The sequence below is a fragment of the Phascolarctos cinereus genome, unplaced genomic scaffold (assembly GCF_003287225.1).
Source record: "Phascolarctos cinereus isolate Bilbo 61053 unplaced genomic scaffold, phaCin_HiC Scaffold_5;HRSCAF=322, whole genome shotgun sequence".
NCBI classification, from domain to species: domain Eukaryota; kingdom Metazoa; phylum Chordata; class Mammalia; order Diprotodontia; family Phascolarctidae; genus Phascolarctos; species Phascolarctos cinereus.
Genome location: NW_027555958.1, coordinates 277,695,504 through 277,716,362, shown reverse-complemented (window position 1 = coordinate 277,716,362; position 20,859 = coordinate 277,695,504). Strand labels below are relative to the sequence as shown.

Genomic DNA, 20,859 nt, shown 5'->3' with positions numbered 1-20,859 from the left:
CATCTTTTTTTTAATTTTGGGAATTTTATTTTCCTCTTTTTAATTAACAGATTAGCTAACAGTTTATCAGTTTTGTGAATTTTTTCAAAGAACTTTTAGTATTATTTTTATTGACTCTTTTATCTTCTATTTTATTTATTTCTCCTCTAATTCTCAAGATTGTCCCTTCTGTGCTTATTTTGGTTAATCTGTTGATAACTTTAATTTGTTAGGGTTTTTTAAAGGACGTAATCAGTTCATTAAGCCTCTTTTTCTATTTTGTTAGTGTATATTTTCAGAGATACAGTTTCCCTCTGTGTACTGCTTTATCTGCATACTCAGAACGTTGGCAGGCTGTATCATCATTTTTCTTTCATGTGGGTGTTAATCATTGCTATGATTTGTTCTTTAACTGACCCATTCAGGATGGCAATATTAACTCTCCATTTAGGAATTTATTCTTTCCTTATATTCTTGGTTCAGAAAAGTTTTATATTTCTGCCTTTTAAAGTTTATTATTTTTTGTGTCCCAGCATGTGATCTATTTTTGTAAAAGTACCATGTAGTATTGAGAAGAGCATATTTTAAATATCCCCATTCAGAAGACGTCACGCCTTTTAATCTAACTTTGTTCAGTTCTGTATTTTCCTTTCTGTTTATCTTTGTACTAAATTTATCCAACTCTGGGAGAAAATAATTAAAAGCTTCTACAGTTATTACATTACAATCTATTATCTTTGGTTAACTTTTTCTTTATGAACTTACATGCTATGCCATTTGGTGAATATATGTGTAATACTGATGTTGCTTCACTGTCCAGGAACCATTAAGCAAGCTGTAGTTTTCCCTACTTACCTCTCTTGACATTCTGAACTGTAATTTTTGATGTCTGAAAACAGAGATGCAAGTCCTTCTTTTTGGGAATTGCCTGAAGTATGTGGGGAGAAAAAGAGAGAGAAAGAGAGAACATATTGTTTAGCCTCTGATTTTCATTCTGTATGTGTCTGTTTTTAGATGTTTTTTATATTCAGATCATTGGGGTTTGTTTTCTTTGGACATTACTGTCTGTATTCAACAGTTCTGGGAACTCTTCCTGTATTATTTCCTGTAGTATGATATTCAGGATCTTAAATTTCTCATATTCTTCAAGGACACCTGTGATCTTTGAGTTACTTCTTTATATCAATCAGTTTGGTTTATATAGAATTCATGTGTTTTTTCAAAATTATTATCTTTTACTTCACTTCTGCCAAGTTTTCTTCCATTTCTGTATTTCTGAATTTAAAATCTGTCACTATTTTTCAGCGCTTCCATTTCTTTGGAAAGATTCTTCATCTTGTGTTCAAAATTCCTTATCCTATTATTATTATTATCTTCTTCAATTCTGCGTTGAGAACTGATTATGCCCTAATTTCCAAACTAGTATCTTTTAAAAATCTTATTTATCTTTTGAATCATTCTGGAGTTTCTTGCTGTTGTTCCATATATGATATGTGGGTAATCTTCAGAATTCTCTTTTTCACTGGGGATTTTGGGTTCATTTTGTTTCATAGTATATAATACTTATTCAATGTGTTATGACCTTTCTTGTGTTTATGAGTCAGACTGACATTTTATCTGTTTAGGAACTAGACTTACACATACTTAATCTTTTTCTCTTAAGCTTTTTGTTTTTCATTCATTTCCTTTTGTTTTTAGTAGCTTCTCTCTGGTTTCCATTCTTACTCTTCAGCTTCCATTCCACTAATACATTGATGCCGAATATAGCACATTTAGCCTCTGTGCATTGGGAGTATGTAGGGACCCTGTTGACTTTCTGGCCAGATTAAACACTGAGGAGAAAGATGGACCCCAGGTAGGTTTCTGGTTGTCTTTATCTTAGATACAGAAACCCCTTAGGACTCCTTCAACTGGCTCCACCTTGCTTTTACTCCTCTTCACCACCATCTGTATTTCCTTTCCTTTGAGTATCCCAGAGTCAGTGATTTTTTTTTATTATAGGGTGGGGGAAGAAGGTTCAGACTGAGGCAGTGCTATGAGGATTACTCTTTTGAAGTTGTGGGGTTAGAATAGCATGTATAAATGAACTCTACACCCTCTTGCTGATCATAAAACAATCCCAAACAATTCTTGCCTTGTCCCAAAAATTCCACCATATAGGAACTTCACATCATGCTAGAGGCCTTGTTCTGTTATTATCTCAAAGAATCCTATTAAATAGAAATGCCTAACTGGGTTGGATCAGTAGATTATTCTCCATAATGAAGCAATGTGTTGTCCTGAAACAAGCCACTGGTTTTAAAATCAGAGGCTGTGATTTCAAATCTTAAATCTACTACTTACTAGCTCTGTGACCTTGGGTAAACCACATAACCCTCCTAAATCTCAGTTTCCTAATCTGTAAAATGAAGATGGATTAAATGACCTTCCAGCTGTAAGTCCTATGAGCCTATGAATCTACTTGTGTCTTAAACCTATACAACCTCCTACAGTGTATGTTCTACATGTTTCCAATATATAAAATAATACCTTCTTATGTTAATCCTAACATTGATTTAGAAGATCTAGGACTATTATGTGATTTCTAGGGGGCAAGTTATGTCATCTCTTTGAGGCCTCAGTTTCCTCATCTGAAAAATAAAAGATTTTTAGGTAGCTGATGTAAGGCCATATCCAACTATAATTAAGATTACCGTGAAGATAATATTTCCAAGTTGTGAAGGGTTAATTTTCTCAGAAAGCTAATTAATATGTGCTGTACTCAGGTTTCAGAATAAATAGGCTTGAATCTAATCTCTTCTATCACTAAGGACAACAGTGTGGCCAACAAGAAGCTTCTATGTTATTATTTTTAACACCAGCAGAAAATTAACTTCTTTTTCAACTATCATATCGCCTTTAGATGAAGGTGATACCTTGCACACAAGTCATATTAGATATCAGTTTAGATTTTATTAAATTCTGTTTATGAAGTCAAATTTGACCTCTGGTCTGTTTCCCCTAATACCAAGTACTTTTCTGAGATTCTTTGCTACACTGCCCACCATCCTTTGCCCCAATTAGTTGCAGTCTTAACAAGCTGTTAATGTCAGCCTAAGTGGAACATAATTAGGAAGGTAAATGCTGAGGAGGGAGGAGGGGGGAAAAGCATAATATAGTTTAAAGCCAAATGAATTTTTGGTTTATCTATTATCTTTTAATACCTTCACCTATAATTCCCATCTATTGGTGAAGATAAATGGAAGATCATTTACTTTAGTCACATAAACCAACTATTTTCATAAGGATTCAAACAGCAAGAAGGCCTTAGGGAGAAATAGCTGGAATTTGACCCTAGATATTGATTTCTTTTTGAAATATTTATTTAAATATACATTGTGAAAGAAAGCCAAAATGGCAAAATTCTAAACACTGGAACAAAACCAGAGTAGTTTTGATCGTAGAAAATCTCTAGCATGATAAAGCTTTTCTCATATTCTGTGTCAGCTGACTTAATTTTGACTGGATTTTCACTTTGTCTCTACTGCTTGATAGAAAAAAAAATCAACTTTTATCAAGTACCTACTATGTTAAGGATACTTCATTGAGGGATAATGACAGACAGTTCCAGCCCTCCAGTATCCAAAAAATCAGAACCTAAAAATATTTCCATAGTTTAGAATGATGGACTGAACTGAATAAAATTCTTCATTAGACTTCTGTTTTAATTGCCTAATTGCCCCAATTGTTGTCCTAATATTTTCTTCTGTTTTATTTCTCTTTTAAATTATTCTGGAATTCCTTGGGGTCGTTCTGTGATTTTAGGATTATTCACAGAATTCTCTTTTTGATTAAGGAACTTTGGTTCACTCTCCTTTCTGGCCTATCCAAGTTTTTACTCATCCTCCCTTTTGTCTTTCTGTTGGTTTATATGTTTGTGAGCTACATTTTTATTTAGGTTTCCTTTTCTTGGGCTTTTATTCTTTCAGCCTGTCTCTTGCATTCTCAGTCACTTGTCTCTGATTTTTCATCACAGTCTTTGACCCCCTACTCCTCCCATTGCCATCCAGAATCCCCATCTTAGTTCTTTTTGCTCTGCTCCAGTTATGAGATTTGGTTACGTGGAAAGGTTCCTGCCCAAAGCAAACTCTTGAGAAGAGCTATCTATCACTGAGTTTCCAGTTCCTTTTCCCTTGGATGGAAGCTCTTTCCCCCCTATACCATGACTGCTGTCCAGATTTTTTCCCCCTCTTCATCCAGGTATTCTCCCTTTCCTTTAAGTAAGTTGAAAGAATCAGTATCTGCTGCCTCTTGTGGGGTGAGGAGAGATCAGGACTGTCACTGCTGTGGGGAGGGGCTGGGCAGGGACCCTGACAGCAGCACAAGCCTATAAGATTGCTTGTACTCACTGCCTCATGTTCTCAGAGATCAAGTAGTTTGAAACGGGGTCATAGGTGTGTTAAATAGTTAAGTTCTGTTGTTTCACAAATTTGTAACCCATCCATTATGGTGTCTATCTTGTAGATCCAATTTTAATTATTCTATATCTGCTACGTAATTCCCCAGGGGAAGGGGGATGTTGAGGTTTACTGAAAACAACTGCATCATTTTGCCAGTCATGTGATCCTGTGTTTAAAAAAAAAGAAAGAAACACAATAGAGGCAAACATAAAATTCTACATCAAGGTTTAAAAAAAATGTTACAGGTATAGGATGGGAGAGGCATAGCTCGATAAGAGTTTCTATAATAAAAACCTTAGGCTTGTAGTGTACTGACTCAGTATGAGTCAGTAGAGTGGTAAGTCAGAATGATGCTATCTTAGAGAGATATTGTGTCCAGAATGAGGTCAGATCACACCAACATAACTTTCAGGTTTGGAAACCAGATTTTGGGAAAGACACTGAAAAGCTGGAGAGCATTAATAAAGAAGGTGACCAAAAAAGTGAGAGAACTAGTGAAGATTATGACCATAATCAGTATTGAGTGAAAAAGCTTAGGAATGTTTCTCTAAGAGAAGAGAGAACTTGGGCCATGACAGCAGTTTTCAGATTTCTGGAAGGCTACCATGAGGAGGGATTAGATTTACTTTACTCGGTGCCAGACAGTAGAACTAGAAGCATTGGGTAGAAGATGCAGAAAAGGAAATTAAGACTTGTTGGAAGGAACAACTTCCTAACAATCAGAACCATCCAGAAGTGGAATGGGCTGCTTCTTGGTAACAGGTCCCAACTTACTGGAGGTCTTCAAGCAGAGGATGGAAGACCACTTGTGGGAAATAAAGGAATTTTCAGAGTTGAGACCTCGGTGGACAGTTAGTCCAACCTATACTTGAAAAAGAACACCCCCCCCACCCTGAACAGCCTCCCTTTTCTGGACACTTTCTGGCTTATCAGTATCTTTTATAAAACGTGTCCAGAACTAGACATGATACTCCAGATAGACCTGACTAGGACAGAGTAGAGTTTGGCTTGTGCCCCCTTACTTTTAGATACTTGGTATCTATTAATGCAATCTGAAGTCACATGGCCTTTCTTGACCACCATATCACCCACAGCATTGACGGACTGAACTATCAGTCCAATAAAGCACCACCACTTTTTCAGATGACCAACAGTTCATCTAGCCATACCTCTCTTCTTGTACTTGTGAAGTCTTTTTTTTTTTCAAACCCAGTGTAAACACTTCCTTTATTACTACCATATTTCATCTTACTATATTCAGCCTAACGTTCTCTCATCTTTTCGGGTTTTCCTTGTCATCTAATACAGTGGTATCAAACTCAAATAGAAAATGGGGGCCACTCAATCATACAGAAGAATCTCTATAAGCCACATACTGACTTAGAGACCCACGTATTAACATTATCTATGTTTTATTGTATTTTTGTTTATTTTGTTAGATATTTCCCAGTTACATTTTAGTCTGGTTCAGGTGCACTCAGGAGCATTGTGGGCTACACTAGCCACTTGTTTGGATGTTGAGCTTGTCTGAACTGGTATGCCAGGATGTTTTAGGGAATATCAACATCTATGCCAAGTCTCCTAATATAATGGCATAGGTTGAGATGGAGTGAAAGATTGTGAGACAGGTACTAAACACCTTGAGAATGGAAGGAGAATGACACTGGAGCTGGTTGATAATTGCTTCAAAGATTTGAATAGAGTGATATAACTGGATAGAGTGAAATGGAGATAAAGCTAGACATTTTGCTGTGTTAGTGGCAAAGAGGAAGAGTTCTACAATGAAGAGAAATTTGTTAATACAATGGGAAAGCTTGAGAGACTTTATCAAATGCTTTGTTAAAATCTAGGCAAACTACATCTATAGCATTTTGCCCCCCAGTTTACCAGTGTTCATTATAGAATTAATTGCTTTCTTAAAATCAAAATGTAAGACTTAACATTTTCCCCTAGTAATTGTTTTTTCCTGTTTTATTTAGCCCAATGTATTCCAGCCAATAAAGAGCTTTTAAAATACTCTTTGTGATCTTGTGTTAGCTATCAAAAGGAAGTAAGGTTCTTGTTGAGACCTGTTCTTGAGGAAACTATGTGTATTCTTTGTTATAACTTCCTTCTCTAAATATTTAGTAACTATCCTTTAAAAAATATATTATAGAATTGTGCCAGGAATGAGGTACTGTAGTGTGCAGAGTTTATTCTTTTCCCTTTTTAGAAAACTGACACACATCCTTTACTTCAATCCTGTGATACCATTCCCATTCTCCAAGTTGTTTCAAAAATCACTGTCACTGACTCAGCAGACACATTTACCAGTTCTTTTGGTACCTGAACTCATCAAGGCAGCTAAGTACCGTCCTAATTATTTCCTTAATTTTCTTGGGCATTAATCGTTTTTGTTCTACCTTTTCCATTCCAAAGATTTTCTTATTGACAGAAAATGCAAACATAAAGTAAGAGATAAACGGTTCTGCCTTCCCTGTGTATTTAAATATTGTCATTGTCCAATTTACCCCAAACATATCCACTCTTTTGTTACCCATAGCTTTCCCTCCCAGCCTCAGTTCATTCTGAGATTTCTTACTCATGATACTATTCTTACAGGCTTTTATATCCATCTTCCTTTACCTGCCTTTGCTTCTATCTTCTGTATATATCTTTTTAAAAACCTGAAATTTATAATTTTCTTTGTTATAAGGGACAATTGTATTGGAGTCTGGAAAGATGAGTACTAAAAAGTTTCAATAAAACTTTTTTAAAATAAGTAAAAGGAAATATATGTGAAAGTATTCTGAAAAGAAAGATACTACTACTAATAAGAAAAATTAGTTGAGTACCTTTTGCATCCACTTTGGTCTCTGTAGTCAATTCCCCTTTTTCTTCCACATGGGAATTACATCTCTTTATCTCTTTAGAATTTCATTCTTGAGAGTTTCCCATCCTTCCTGAACTTTCTTCCTCTGTAGAATCTCTGTGATCCTACCTATACTTTCCCCAAACCCTTTGAAATAATTTCCACTGACCTCAAGAAGTTTAAGTTCAATCAGAGAAGCCAACATCTACATATATAAATACAAAATCTATGCAAGATAATTTGAAGGATAGGAGAGGAGACACTAGCATGTTAGGCCATTACCAAATTTCTTCTTTTTTTATCACAAATCCTAAAGTAAGCTCTTATCCCCTATCTTTTCCACCCCAGTAGCTAGTTCTTCCTTGAATGAAAACCAAATTGAGAATAGAATCATTATCATTTAGGTAAGCCAGGAAATTATTAGCTGCTCTGCTTTTGATTGAGAGTTTTATCACATGTCTAGATCACTGAAGACCCTAATAACTACTGTTTCTGTTGAAGGCATTCTTGCTTAAGCATGCACTGGACTACATCAGGAATCCTTAACCATTTTTGTATAATTGGACCTCTCTGGAGGTCTGGTGAAGCAAATAGACTCCTTCTCAGAATAATGTTTTTAAATGCATAAGATAAAATACATGAGATTACAAAGGAAACCAATTATATTGAAATACAATTGTCAAAAACATTTTTTTAATGTTTATGGATCCCAGGTTAAGAATCCCTGAGCTAAATGGTTTCTGAAGTTCCTTCCAACTTTAACTTTCTGAAAGTTTATAATCTTGTGGAATGAACCAAGACTAATTATCAATCCCTCTCCCAAATTCAAGTATATTTCTGAAGGATTTCTGTACTAATCGCAGCAAACAATGATTAATATTTGAAATCAAAAGTACAAGGGAGAGGGATAAAAGTAGGGCAATAACGAAAGGCAGAATAGATCAGTAAAAATAACACAAAAGAGAAGAGAGGGGATTAGAAAGCTAGGAAAGAAAAATCACCAGAATGTGGTAGATATTCTACCCCAGATAACAGTCTATTCACATATCAAAACCTAATGAGTTTCAGGGGGAAAAAAAAGTGTTAGGAAAATTCTTCCTTCCTCAAATGCAGATATAAATCTAGAACATGTGTACCTGGTTTTCTTTTCATCCATTTGACATGAACAAATAATAAAATTACCCCCTAAGCTTTTTTAAGCAAACATTTTATAGAACTCATTTGCCTTTTTATATACTATCTTACATTTAAGACTTAAGACAACTTAAGTTAGCATTCAAACCCATAAGACTTATAACTTTATATTCTTTCCATGTAGCTCCTCTGTCCACAATATTGACCAATCGTTTTGGCCATCGTCTAGTGGTGATTGTAGGAGGACTGCTTGTCAGTGCGGGGATGATTGTGGCATCCTTTTCACAAACTGTTGTTCATATGTACATCACTATTGGAATAATCTCTGGTAAGCGTTGCTTTGGATTGAAATGTTCCAGCTATTTAAGTTTCTGTGAGGTGGGGGGAGAGAAGAGAGTTCACTCAAAAATTCTTCTAAATTGGGTAACTGGATAACATCTTTTTTTCTTTTTTACTTTTGAAATGAGATTCTAAGTGTGATATATATTAAACATTCTACTTGATTAAAAAAAACTTTTCAGAGAACCCTTTTACTAAGCTGATTAAAATTAATCCTTTTGAAAAATTCATTTGTTTTCCAAAGTACAACTGAACAATTGCTTTGGTAGGAAAAAAACTTGGATCTGTGGATAATAAAATATACACCATTCATGTCATCTGCCTCACAATTTACCACATTGAATAACAACTTCATGAGGTGCCATTCTTTATGATCTCCTTGTCCAGAATGAATTACTTGGTTAGAAAATCTGATCTTATTTTCTTCTTGAAAAAGAGAGATCTTTAAAAGCACTTTAATATCAAGTGTGTTCTTTCTGCTTGGTTATCATGATATTTTCTAACACCTGTTCACAGGTTTGGGATTCTGCCTTAGCTTTCTCCCTACTGTCACCATTCTGTCACTATACTTTGAAAAGAGACGTTCCCTGGTGACTGCAGTTGCTTCCACAGGAGAATGTTTTGCAGTGTTTACTAGTGCACCAGGTAAGTGAACCAAAATATTTTCCAACTGAAAAGAGAATAACAAAAGTCCTTCTCCAAACTTGCCCACCTTTTAGGGTGGCACAGTGGATAAAGCACTGGACCTGGAATCAGCAAGACCTGAGTTCAAATTTGATCTGAGACACTTAACTAGCTGTGTGACCCTGGACAAGTCACTTAACCACTCAGCCTCAGTTTCCTCAGCCATAAAATGAGGATAATAATAGTATCTAACTTCCAAAATTGTTTAGAGGCTCTAATGAGATAATATTTATATAGTGCTTAGCATAATGCATGGCAAGTAGTGGGTGCTTAATAAATGCTACTCTTGCTCCACCACCCCCAATCCCTTTGCCTCTCCACACTAAAATTCCCTGGCTACTACTCCTTGATATCTTACGTGCTTGCCTCACTTCCTCAGCTGTAACTGGGAGTAATTATAGTACCTACCTAACAGGGTTGTTGTGAGGATCAACTTGTAAAGCACTTAGCACAGCGCCTCACATATAACAGATGCTTAGTAAATGCTTGGTACCTCTCCTTTCCTTCCTTCCTCCTGCTACCATACAGTATAAGTTCTTGTTCTCTCGTTCTCGTTCTCGTTCTCTCGTTCTCGTTCTCTCTCTCTCTCTCTCTCTCTCTCTCTCTCTCTCTCTCTCTCTCTCTCTCTCTCTCTCCTCTCTCTCTCTCTCATTCTCCCAAACACTTGTTTGGGATGCCTTCCCTGGACATTAGTCATTTTCCATTCAGGGAATGCAAACTATTTTAATATCATCCCAAGCTAATCTCCAGGTAAAATATCAAGTAGAAAATATAAATGATTTTGGATTCTATACCATTTTTCTCTCCATTGACTCAAATAACTGCTTTCTGCATGAAGATTATATGATGAAATCTGATGAAAAGTTCACTTGAGACATACAGAATTCTTGGCCCTGCCACTGTCTTGATGCAAGAGCCTTCTTTCCCCCAACTCCATTTTTAAAAAATCTGTAGAATCAGCTCAATATAAAAGACTTTGAACTACTCAATGATAAAAGATGCCCTAGTTCTTCATTATATATACTAATAAAGGAGAAAGAGGCATGGGCAAAGCAACATATAATTCAAAAACAGTAACACAGCAAAATTTGTTAGGTATCTAGATCAAAGGATTTAGAACTGGAAGAAATCTTAGAAGTTATCTAATCCAAGACCCATAGAGGTAAAGCAATTTGCCCACAGTCATGCAGGAAATAAATTAGAAGACCAGAATTTGGTTGAGGAATCCAATCCGCTGAGTCATCATACGAGTTAATAGTGATATATGCTGTACTCAAAAAGAATCCTAATACAGCAAAGCACAAACAACTGAAACTATACTGAACATGATTTAATATTTATTTCATGATTTTGAAATATTGCAGCATCTTTTCAGGGTTATTATTTTGAACATCAGTCATAATGTTTTATTTGTCTGGACAGACTGGCTAATAGAAAATTGCAACTGGTGGAACAAGTGACAATTTACCGTTTTCAGTAATATCGCCTCAAACATTTTTCATTTTATCTTCTAGGTGCCTCTAATAGCAGCAGCCTAGAATTCAAATAATTGGCAAGGAGGGAAAAGATCCTAGGCTGTTTTGATTTTTTAAAAAATGGATAGATAACAGGACAATAGTTTTAATGCTGGAAAGGAACTTAGAAATCATCAAGTCCAACATGTATTTTTTTTATAAGAAACTGAGATCTAGGGACAGCTAGGTGGCATAGTGGATAGAGTGCCAGCCCTGGAGTCAGAAGGACCTGAGTTCAAATCCAGCCTCAGATACTTATTAGCTTTATGGCTCTGGACAAGTCACTTAATTCTGATTGCCTCCCCACAACAAAGAAAAAAAAAAACAAAACTGAGGCCTAACAAGGTATAGTGATTTTCTCAGAATCTGACAGCTAATAATTAGACAGAATGTGAATCCAGGTCTGACTTCGGATTCAACATGCTTTCCACTATGACATTATCTCCAAAAAGTAAGAGAGTGTGTCTGTGTGTCTGTCTGTGTCTGTGTCTGTTGACTGTTTCCCAACAGTCGCTGGGTCATGAGGTACACTGAAGTAAAAGGTTTTTGTGTCTAAAGTTAAGCTCCAAGCACTGTCTTATCTTTAGAGATGAATGCCCCAAATAAACTTATTTGTAATATCTCATATGATCATAGATTCTAAATCTATGATCATTATATAATTTAAATCTTTGTAACAACCATGCTAATTTCCAGATCCTTCATTTGTTTTTCACAGGTTTTGTTTGTTTAGCCAGGTGGGTGGGTGTTTTTGCTGATTTATTACCTAGAATATGGGAATTGAAGGAGACTTTACAGGTCATAATCTGGTCTAATCTCTTACCCCATACAGGAAAACATATAAAAGAACGAGAAATTCAGTACCCATTTCTACAGTCTTAACTGTTAGATAAAGTTATGTATTATGTTGAGGCAGAATCTAATGCTTTAGCTTTAACCCTTTCATCCCAGTTCTCTCCTCCAGAGCTGCACAGACTAAATTGAATCACTCATCCTTGTGGCAGCCTTTCATATATCTGAAGAGAGCTGTCATATATATTCTCTCATCAAATGACAGTGTAGAGCACTGGAAAGAGCATTGGATTTGGAATTAGCAGACCTAGGGTCAAATCCCAGGTCTGTGACCTTAGGCAAGTTATCTAACCTCTCTGGCCTTGTTTCTTTGTCTGTAAAATTAGGAAGTTGTATTAGATGATGTGTCTCACAGTCACTTCCAGATCTAAGTCTGTGACTCAACAAATGCAGTAAACATGTACCATGTATGTCTGTTGAATTACAGTGCATTCCTTCTTCACCTAGACATTTTCTCATTCAGCATAGTTGTAAATTCCTCCTGCGGTAGTTTGTCAGTGTTCTTCTTACTGTGGCGTCCGCAAGTGAATGCAGAATCAATCCTAGCATTTTCAAGTCTAGTGGGATCCATAGCTGAAAGAACTCGCCACTCTAAGATATTCCACAAACTGTCATCTAGCCTCTGATGAAAACCTCAAATGATGGGGAATTCACCACCACTTTAGGACAGCTCTAATTGTTAGGAAGTTTTCCTTGATTTAAAATCTAAATTGCAGGGGGCAGCTAGGTGGCACAGTGGATAGAGCACTGCCCCTGAAGTCAAGAGGACCTGAGTTCAAATCCAGCCTCAGACCAAACACTTGATGCTTACTAGCGGTGTGACCCTGGGCAAGTCACTTAACCTGAATTGCCTAAAAATAATTTTTAAAAAAATCTAAATTGGCTTTTTTTGAACTTCGGCCTGTTCCTCTGGTTTTGCTCTCTGGCACCAGACAGAATAAATCCCATTCTCCTTTTACATGACAGCCCTTAACATTTTTTTTTTTAGGCAATTGAGGTTAAGTGACGTGCCCAGGGTCACACAGCTAGTAAGGGTCAAGTGGTTGGTCTGAGGCCGGATTTGAACTCAGGTCCTCCTGACTCCAGGGCCGGTGCCTAGCTGCCCCAATCCCTTAACATTTTTGGACACAGCTATCATGCCACCCCTGGTTCTTTTTTTCATGTTAAACACCTCCAATTCCTTTAACCATGCCTCATAGAGCATGGGTTCCAGGGCTTTCCAAGGTCCTTCCCACCTCAACAATTCTCCATTCTTTCAAACATTTAAGTTCAGTGATCATGACTGAAGTTTCTTCAGCTTGTCAATGTCATTTCCTAAACCACAGCACTCAAAACGGAACAGAACACCCCAAATGAAGTCTGATAAGGGTGCCTATCCCCTCCTATTCCAGGAAACTAGGTTTCTCTTAGAGTAGCTCAAGAGATGAATAAGCTTTTATGGGGAACCACATCACACTGCTGACTCTTACTGAGATTACAATTCACTGAAACCCCCAGATTTTTTTCCAGACAAAGTTCTGTCTCATCATGACTCCCCATCTGTACTTCTAAGATTTTTTTTTGTTCCCAAGCATAAAACTTTACATTTGTTCCTACTGGATGTCATTAAATTGGAATCAGCTCAGTGCTCTAGTTTACTAAGAGTCTTTTGAATCCTGACTTTGTCACCCAGTGTATTCACTACCCCTCACCTCCCACCCCCAGTTCTGTGTCATCTGCAAATCTGATAAACGTGTATCTATTCCTTTATTCAGACATGGTTAAGATTGTTAAATGGCTCAGAGCTTGGCTTTGGGGCACTCTACAATAGACCTGCTTCCAAGGTAACATTGAACCCCTAAAGACTGCTCTTTGAGTCTAGACAGTCAGCCAGTTCTGAATCCATCTAATTATGTTATCTCTAGCTTGGGTTTATTTTATTTTATTTTTTTGGCTACAAGCTGAGTATACTTTATCAAGCACTTTGCTCAATTCTAGATAAACTAGCTTCTTACAGCATTCTTCTGATCTACTAATTTAGTAACCCTGCCAAAAGAAAGAAAAATAAGGTTAGTTTGGCATGACCTGTTCCTGATGAAGCGATACTATCTCTTCATAATCACTGCTTCCTTTTAAAGATGTTCACTAACTCTTTAATGATACATTCTAGAATTTTTCCAGGAATCAAAGTCCAGCTGAATGGCTTATAGAATGTATCTTCTTTCCTGTTCTGAAATTCAGCATAACCTTTGCCTTTTCTCAGGTCCTTCCCTCCTCAACCATTCTCCATTCTTTCAAATATCATAGACAATGTTTCAGCAATGGCATCTACTATTTTTTTCTATTTGTATCGATATTTTTCTATTTGTATCGATAGAGTTTTCCACAAAGTAAGTACTTAATAAATGCTTTGGTCATTCATTCATTCATTTTTCATTGGCTCATATTGTGCTTCCAGTGAACTAAAACAGTAAGATTTGATAAAAAGAGCACTGAATTGGGAGTCAGGTGACCTGGGTTCTAATCCTGGTTGTTGTTTAGTAGTTTTTCAGTTGTGTTCAATTCTTCATGACTTCATTTAGGGTTTTCTTGGCAGATACTGGGATGGTTTGCTAATTCCTTCTCCAGCTCATTTTACAGGTGAGGAAACTGAGGCAAACAGGGGTAAGTGACTGAGGCAGAATTTGAAATCATGTCTTCTTGACCCCAAGCCCAGTGCCTGTGCACTGTGACACCTAACTGCTCTGATCTACCACTAATTAGCTTGTAAAAACATATGCCAGTCACTCTCTTCTCTGGGCCTCAGTTTCCTCATGTGTACAGTGGTAGGAGTGATGGGAATTGTATTAGATGAACTAAAACCAACCACCTTTAATTTATCAAAAGTTTTACATTGCTTATGGGCATATTTACAAATCATGGGCAAATTAGAATCAATGAATTATAAATAGAAGAAAAATGAATGAATAGCTTTAATGTCAATAATCTCTAGCATGCATTATTGACTTGTCTTACATCTTCTAGCTCTGTCTGATACAGTGTAAATGAGGTAACTCTTCCATTCTTTGCATAAATCCTTTATAGATGGTTTTTGTTCGTGCATTTGTAGAGTTTGAAATCTGACCCCAGTGGACTGAAGAAACGGGCAAAACAATATTCATTTTCTTTCCTTGAGTTTTGTATCTCTTAACATTTCTACATCCTTATTTATTTATTCAAAGTATGTTACCTAGCATGTGGTTCCAAATGTGGAGGTTATCTTTTAAAATTTATTGCTAAATCAGAATCTGTATTGTTTCTTGAAGTTTTCTTATTAGGTCCATTATCAACTTTGACTTTTGTTATTTCTTTTCTCCCAAATATTCAAGCCATCACAGCTTTGAAAGAGAAAATTGGCTGGAGATATAGTCTCTTCTTTGTTGGTGTACTACAGTTAAACATTATCATCTGTGGATCCCTGCTTCGACCAATTGTAATCAAATCACCTGGAACACCAAAAGTACCCTCAGTCGAAAATCGGAAAGAAGTACAGTATATGCTTGAAAATGAGAAAACACACACCTCAATAGACTCCATTGACTCAGGAGTAGAATTAACTACCTCACCTAAAAACGTGCCTAGTCATGCCAATGCAGAACCTGAGCCAAAGACTGACATAGAAATCCTGGTAAAATCCAGTGATACAAAACCAGGTGAAAAAGCTTCATTATTGGACTTTTCCATTTTGAAAGAAAAGAGTTTTATTTGTTATACACTTTTTGGTCTATTTGCTACACTGGGATTCTTTGCTCCCCCTCTGTACATCATTCCTCTGAGCATCAGTCTGGGTGTTGACAAGGATCGTTCAGCTTTTACATTATCTGCAATGGCAGTGGCAGAAATTTTTGGAAGAATTAGTGCTGGTTTTGTCCTTGATAGAAAGCCCATCCGTAAGATCTATATTGAGCTTATCTGTGTCATTTTGTTGACTGTATCTTTATGTGCCTTTCCTTTTGCTTCTGAATTTTGGGGTCTTATCACATGCAGCGCATTCTTTGGGTTCATGCTTGGAACAGTAGCAGGTACTCATCTTCCTTTACTAGCTGAAGATGATGTAGTAGGAATTGAGAAGATGTCTTCTGCAGCTGGAGTCTATGTCTTCGCTCAGAGTATATCAGGACTTGCTGGACCACCCCTTTCAGGTAATTTAAATGTATATCTTGCTCTCTAAAATGTGCTACAGTTAGCTACTCTGGGGATTCTGCATTATATTCCTTACTAGATCAGAGCTTTGGGTTTGGGGAGTGGGAAAGGACCTTAGAGATTACCTAATTTGAATTCCACATATATGAAGTGACTTGATCGAGGTCACAGACTGAATATTGGCACAATCAGGCCTGGAACCCAGGTGTTCAGTGCTCCTTCCACCATGCTGTGTTGTTGGCAAAAAAATAAAGCTTGTGTGGAAATCCCTTTACCAAAGCTGATTGCTGGCTCATCACTGCTCATACAGTTAAGACTTGAACCTAGGTATTCCTCACTTCAAGCCCAACCCTCTAGCCACTATGCCTGCCTCTCATCTGACTAATAGAATAATGAAAATTAGAAGATTTCAAAAAATATTCCTTCTCAGAAAGGTTGTTACAGTCCTGGGTACATAGTTGTACTCATGTACTTGCTGATGGATTGCTGTAGCATAAGGCCTTGGTAAAAGGGGCATGAATGTGATCTATAACATTGGCATACAATACATACTTAATGATGTGGTGATTCAATACATCCATTAAGTGTGCTTCAGTAGTGTGCTATCTCATTTTTTTAAAGATATGTGAATATGTTTGAGGGGAAAAGTACACTTGTTGGTTTAGTTACTTTAAAAAACAAGAGTTTACAAGGAAGAATTCATCTTTTTTCTTTTTCAAATGACCCTCCCTGACACACAAAAACTCTGCTGTTTCACCCCTTCTCAGGTATAGAATACTTTTTGGCATTTAGGAGATATTTTCTTACGTTATAGATTATCTTAATTCTTCTTGAAACTAATGCTATAATTGTGATATAGCTTTCTTCCCTACACCATTTCTTTTAAAAGTTTCTTATTTTAGTTTGCGTTTGACAAATGTCAGCAAATGTGAACATTTCCAAATCCAAAGAATAGAAAGGATTGTATATGAAACCATGAATCTCTATACTATGTGTAGTTTTTTAAAGTATATATTAAATTTAACACAGTAGTGCCAACATTGCCCAATTTCTACTGCCCCTTCTGAACTTCCTTCTCCTCTCTTCTATGTATTTTTTGTATTTGTATGTTTAACATTTTTTCTTTTTTGAATCAATATCACCACCTCCTACTCCCAGCTACAACTCTTCCCCTACTAAAAAGTAAAAGCCTTCCTTTATAATTAATAAGTATAGTCAAGCAAAAGAAATTCATATATTGGCTATATCTGAAAATGTACATCTTATAGTCTTAACACGTTTCTGCCAAGAAATGGGAAAGCATGATTCACTAGTTTTCTGAAGTCATGACTGGGCATTGCATTAATTAGAATTAACTATTGTTTCAAAGTCGTTTTCCTTTATAATATTGTAGTCATTATAGAAAACTGTTTTCCTGAAGTCTTCCCTGGTTTCTCTAAATTTGTCCATTTCATCCTTTCTTAAGGGTCAATACTAATCTGTTACATTAATATACCATAATTTGACCACTCCTGAACTGTTAACCCCCTCCCCCAATTTCCAATTCTTTGCTGTAACAGAAACTGCTCTGCTGCTAAAATATTTTTGTATATGTGGGTTCTTTCTCTTAGTCTTTGATCTCTGTGGGGAGATACAGGCCAGTAATGGTGGATTTAACATTCTCATTTTTAATAACATAAATCAGAAAAACTAGAATGTTATCTCAGCAAGATTTGGGGAAAGGTATCCACTATTTCTAAAAACTTCTCTTATGTTTTCCTTCAGGTATTCTAGTGGATAGTACCCACAATTATGCTTCAGCTTTCTACTCCTGTGCAGCTGGCATGCTAGTAGCAGCTATTTTTCTGGCATTTGTGAGACCATGCAAAGTTGGACTGTGTCAGCCTCCTCTAGATGAAGCAAAGTCTGATAGTCAGAAGTCAAAAGCTTTACAAGATACACCTGAAGACTTTCTTGAAATGGACCTTGGGAAACATGAAAACAAAGTAAACAAGAAAAATGAAGTAGTATGATGACAGTTTTACAAATAATATCAAATACTGGGTTAATAGGACTGTGAGGAAAAGGTGAGCAACTACCTTTTCTTCCCCACTTTCAGAAACTACATTTTAACAGGAATGTATGTATATGTGAACAGGACTATCAACATCTTTTTGAAAAGTTTTCTTTTTCAGTTTGTTTTTAAGTCAGTCAGTCAAACAAACAAAAAAGCTTCCATTCAAAATCTGGTTGTATGTCATTAACCATATGAGGATGCATAGACCTTCACATTCCTGTTTTTAAAGCGGTGCTAAGCATCAGCCAATTGTTTCCAGAGCTCTAATTCCCGTGCTAGTAAACTGGGATCTTACGTAGCCCATGTGACAATGAGCAGAGCACTCAAAAATTCTTAAACACTACTGAAAACTCCTTTACCTTTTTAGGAAAATGAATAGATAAATATGAATAAAATTTTTTTTAAATAATGACTTCGGTGTTTCCGTTTGGCAAAACATGGGCTCTTATTTTTCTAAATGGATTAATTTGATGTAGAATTTTAGACCAAATAGTTTATCAATAAACTGAGGAATTGTGAAATAAATAACAGTAACAACTTGAATTGGATAAATGTGAAGATTACCACTTATTTTTATGGCCAGTTTTTACCATAAGTATTTTAATACAAAATACTTTTCCAGATTAGCATTCTCAAATATATTTCTTGTTGTTTTTGAGTTATTCCTATATCTGTGATTGTAGTGTGTTAAATTTAAACCAGTATTTATTTTTAAGTTATTCTAGGATGGTTAAAAGCTGATAGTTATTATAAGAAATTAAATATGAAAACTAGTAAAACGCATTTTTACCTCCTTTCAGCTCTCCTTTCAATGCCTGAAAAAAAAATCTTTCGTTTTGTAAAATTACTGTCTTGAAAACTCAGACTGTAATGATTTCTGAATTTTGTTTTGGAATGATTTTACACAAACTTTGCTATTTGAAAACAGAAAGAACCCCACTTGGGCAAGAATAGCAAACCACCTTACTGGATGTGATTTAGTTTTTTGGGTTTGTTTGTTTTTTTAACCATTCATCTCCTAAAAATACTTGAGAAATTTCTTTGATCAGAATTGTATTACATTAATTCTGATTTTTTTAAAAAAATTACTGAATTGTTGAAACATTAAGACACTTAGGACTATCACTGAGTTGCAAGATATTGTTTACGTCTTGTTGGTTGTTGTTTTCCCAACTTAACACTACATGTACAGTATTTCCCATTTCAAGGTTACTTATGAAGGGAAGTGTGAAGGCAACAGGGTGGGCTGTGCTCTTTGCTTTGATTTATACAGAATCTCACCTGGTCAGTGATGGCCCTTGCTTGCTGCCCCCATCTTTTCTACATCTCTGCTGTTACTTTAAGACAACTCAGGGGAACAAACAAGACAAGTGCACACACACAGCTGCATATAAAGTGGCATCACTCATCACTTGCTATGTTTTGTACAGCATTTTATCAGCAATAGATATACTGGACAATCTGTAAAATTTTGTGGGAGTGGGGAGGGGGTGGATGGGAATGTAAATGCCCCCCAAAATAGGCACTCTTAACAATAAATAAAGTGGATATAGCAATTCTTCTGTCTCTGCTTGAGAACAATGTTGAGCTTGTGGCAGTTTGTATATTTATATTACTTCAGCACTTTACAACTTAATCTTTTTCTTTTCCTAAGATGTCCAATACCAATTTAATGTTAATACCTGCTCCTTGTACATTCTGAATGTAACAGCATGAACAAGTATGTGTGTCTTTTGGCAGACCAATACTCTTAGGTTTTTAAGTGGTAAAAAATAAAACAGGATTGTTGATTTGGGCGGTATTATATCTAATGAAATTCTGGTATTGCTAGGAAACAATGAAATTTGCAATAAATTCATGAGGGTTTTTTTAAAAGACTGATTTCTTCTATTACAAAGTTGCCTAAGCCCTGAATCTTCTTCATTAGTTGGAAAAACTAATTTTGTCGTGTAATTAGCAAAGTAGTAAACAACCTGAAGAGGATTAATTTCAAGTACAGCCTTATTTCTTCCATTCAGCAAAATCTTTTTTAAAGGTTCATTTGAAATCTTCTCTTCTATATCTGTATCTTACAACTGAAGTATATGAAATAATAATATCCTTAAACCACTATCCTAGCAGGTGGATGAGTGCCAAAAATAATACAAATATCAAGGATACAGCATATTTTCAGTTACATAAAAGGACCTTACAGTATTCCAAGATCACACAGGTTGTAAATGGCAGCGCTAGGATTTGAGCCTGAATGAGTGAATGAATGAATAAATGAGTGAATGAATGAAAAAACATTTATTAAGCACTGTGCTAAATGCCAGGAATATAGATTGACAAGATAGTCCTTGCTGTCAAGGAGCTCACATTCTAATGGAGAGCCAACACATACAGATAGTTTCAGCTGCAAGTTAGATGGAAAAGCAAAACAAATATTAGCTCATTTGATCTTCATGACAACCCTGGGAGGTACATGCTATTATTATTATTATTATTATTATTATTATTATTATTATTATTATTCCCATCTTACAGTTGAGGAAACTGAGGCAAACAAGTTCAAGTGACTTGGGGGTGGGGGGAGCACCAGGATATAGGCTTATGATGCTGAATTTTCCAGGCCAAAGCACTCTATCCACTGCCTATCCTATCTTATCTGCCTCTGATAAAATCAAATCAGTTTCTAAAGTTGAGTCATTTGACAATGCCAAAGACTTTGGTCATGAGAACTTTCTTTTCTGGAGCTGTCACTAGCTGTGACTGTAGCATCCACAGGAGGAGTTTCCAGGATGCCGATTCAGAGGTAGCTTCCCAGGATGGTGGCTGTGAGCACTGGGTTAGAAGCATTGCTATTCCTAA

General features: G+C 36.1%; 2 protein-coding genes across 3 annotated transcripts in view; one reads left to right on the top strand and one right to left on the bottom strand.

The window, feature by feature from the left end:
- Positions 1-19,884, top strand: part of SLC16A6 (solute carrier family 16 member 6) — a 34,204-nt gene extending 14,320 nt beyond the window's left edge. For both annotated transcript variants that reach the window (XM_021000917.1, XM_021000914.1), the window contains 4 exons: positions 8,588-8,731; positions 9,259-9,387; positions 15,140-15,952; positions 17,718-19,884. In XM_021000917.1, coding sequence (XP_020856576.1) covers positions 8,588-8,731; positions 9,259-9,387; positions 15,140-15,952; positions 17,718-17,965 — 1,334 coding nt within the window. In that variant the 3' untranslated portion in view covers positions 17,966-19,884. The remainder of the gene's footprint in view (positions 1-8,587; positions 8,732-9,258; positions 9,388-15,139; positions 15,953-17,717) is intronic.
- ARSG (arylsulfatase G) overlaps positions 1-20,859 on the bottom strand; it is a 184,245-nt gene that overhangs the window by 156,133 nt on the left and 7,253 nt on the right. Inside the window, 1 exon segment of the mRNA XM_021000918.2 lies at positions 835-907. The gene's annotated coding sequence lies outside the window, so the exon portion shown is untranslated.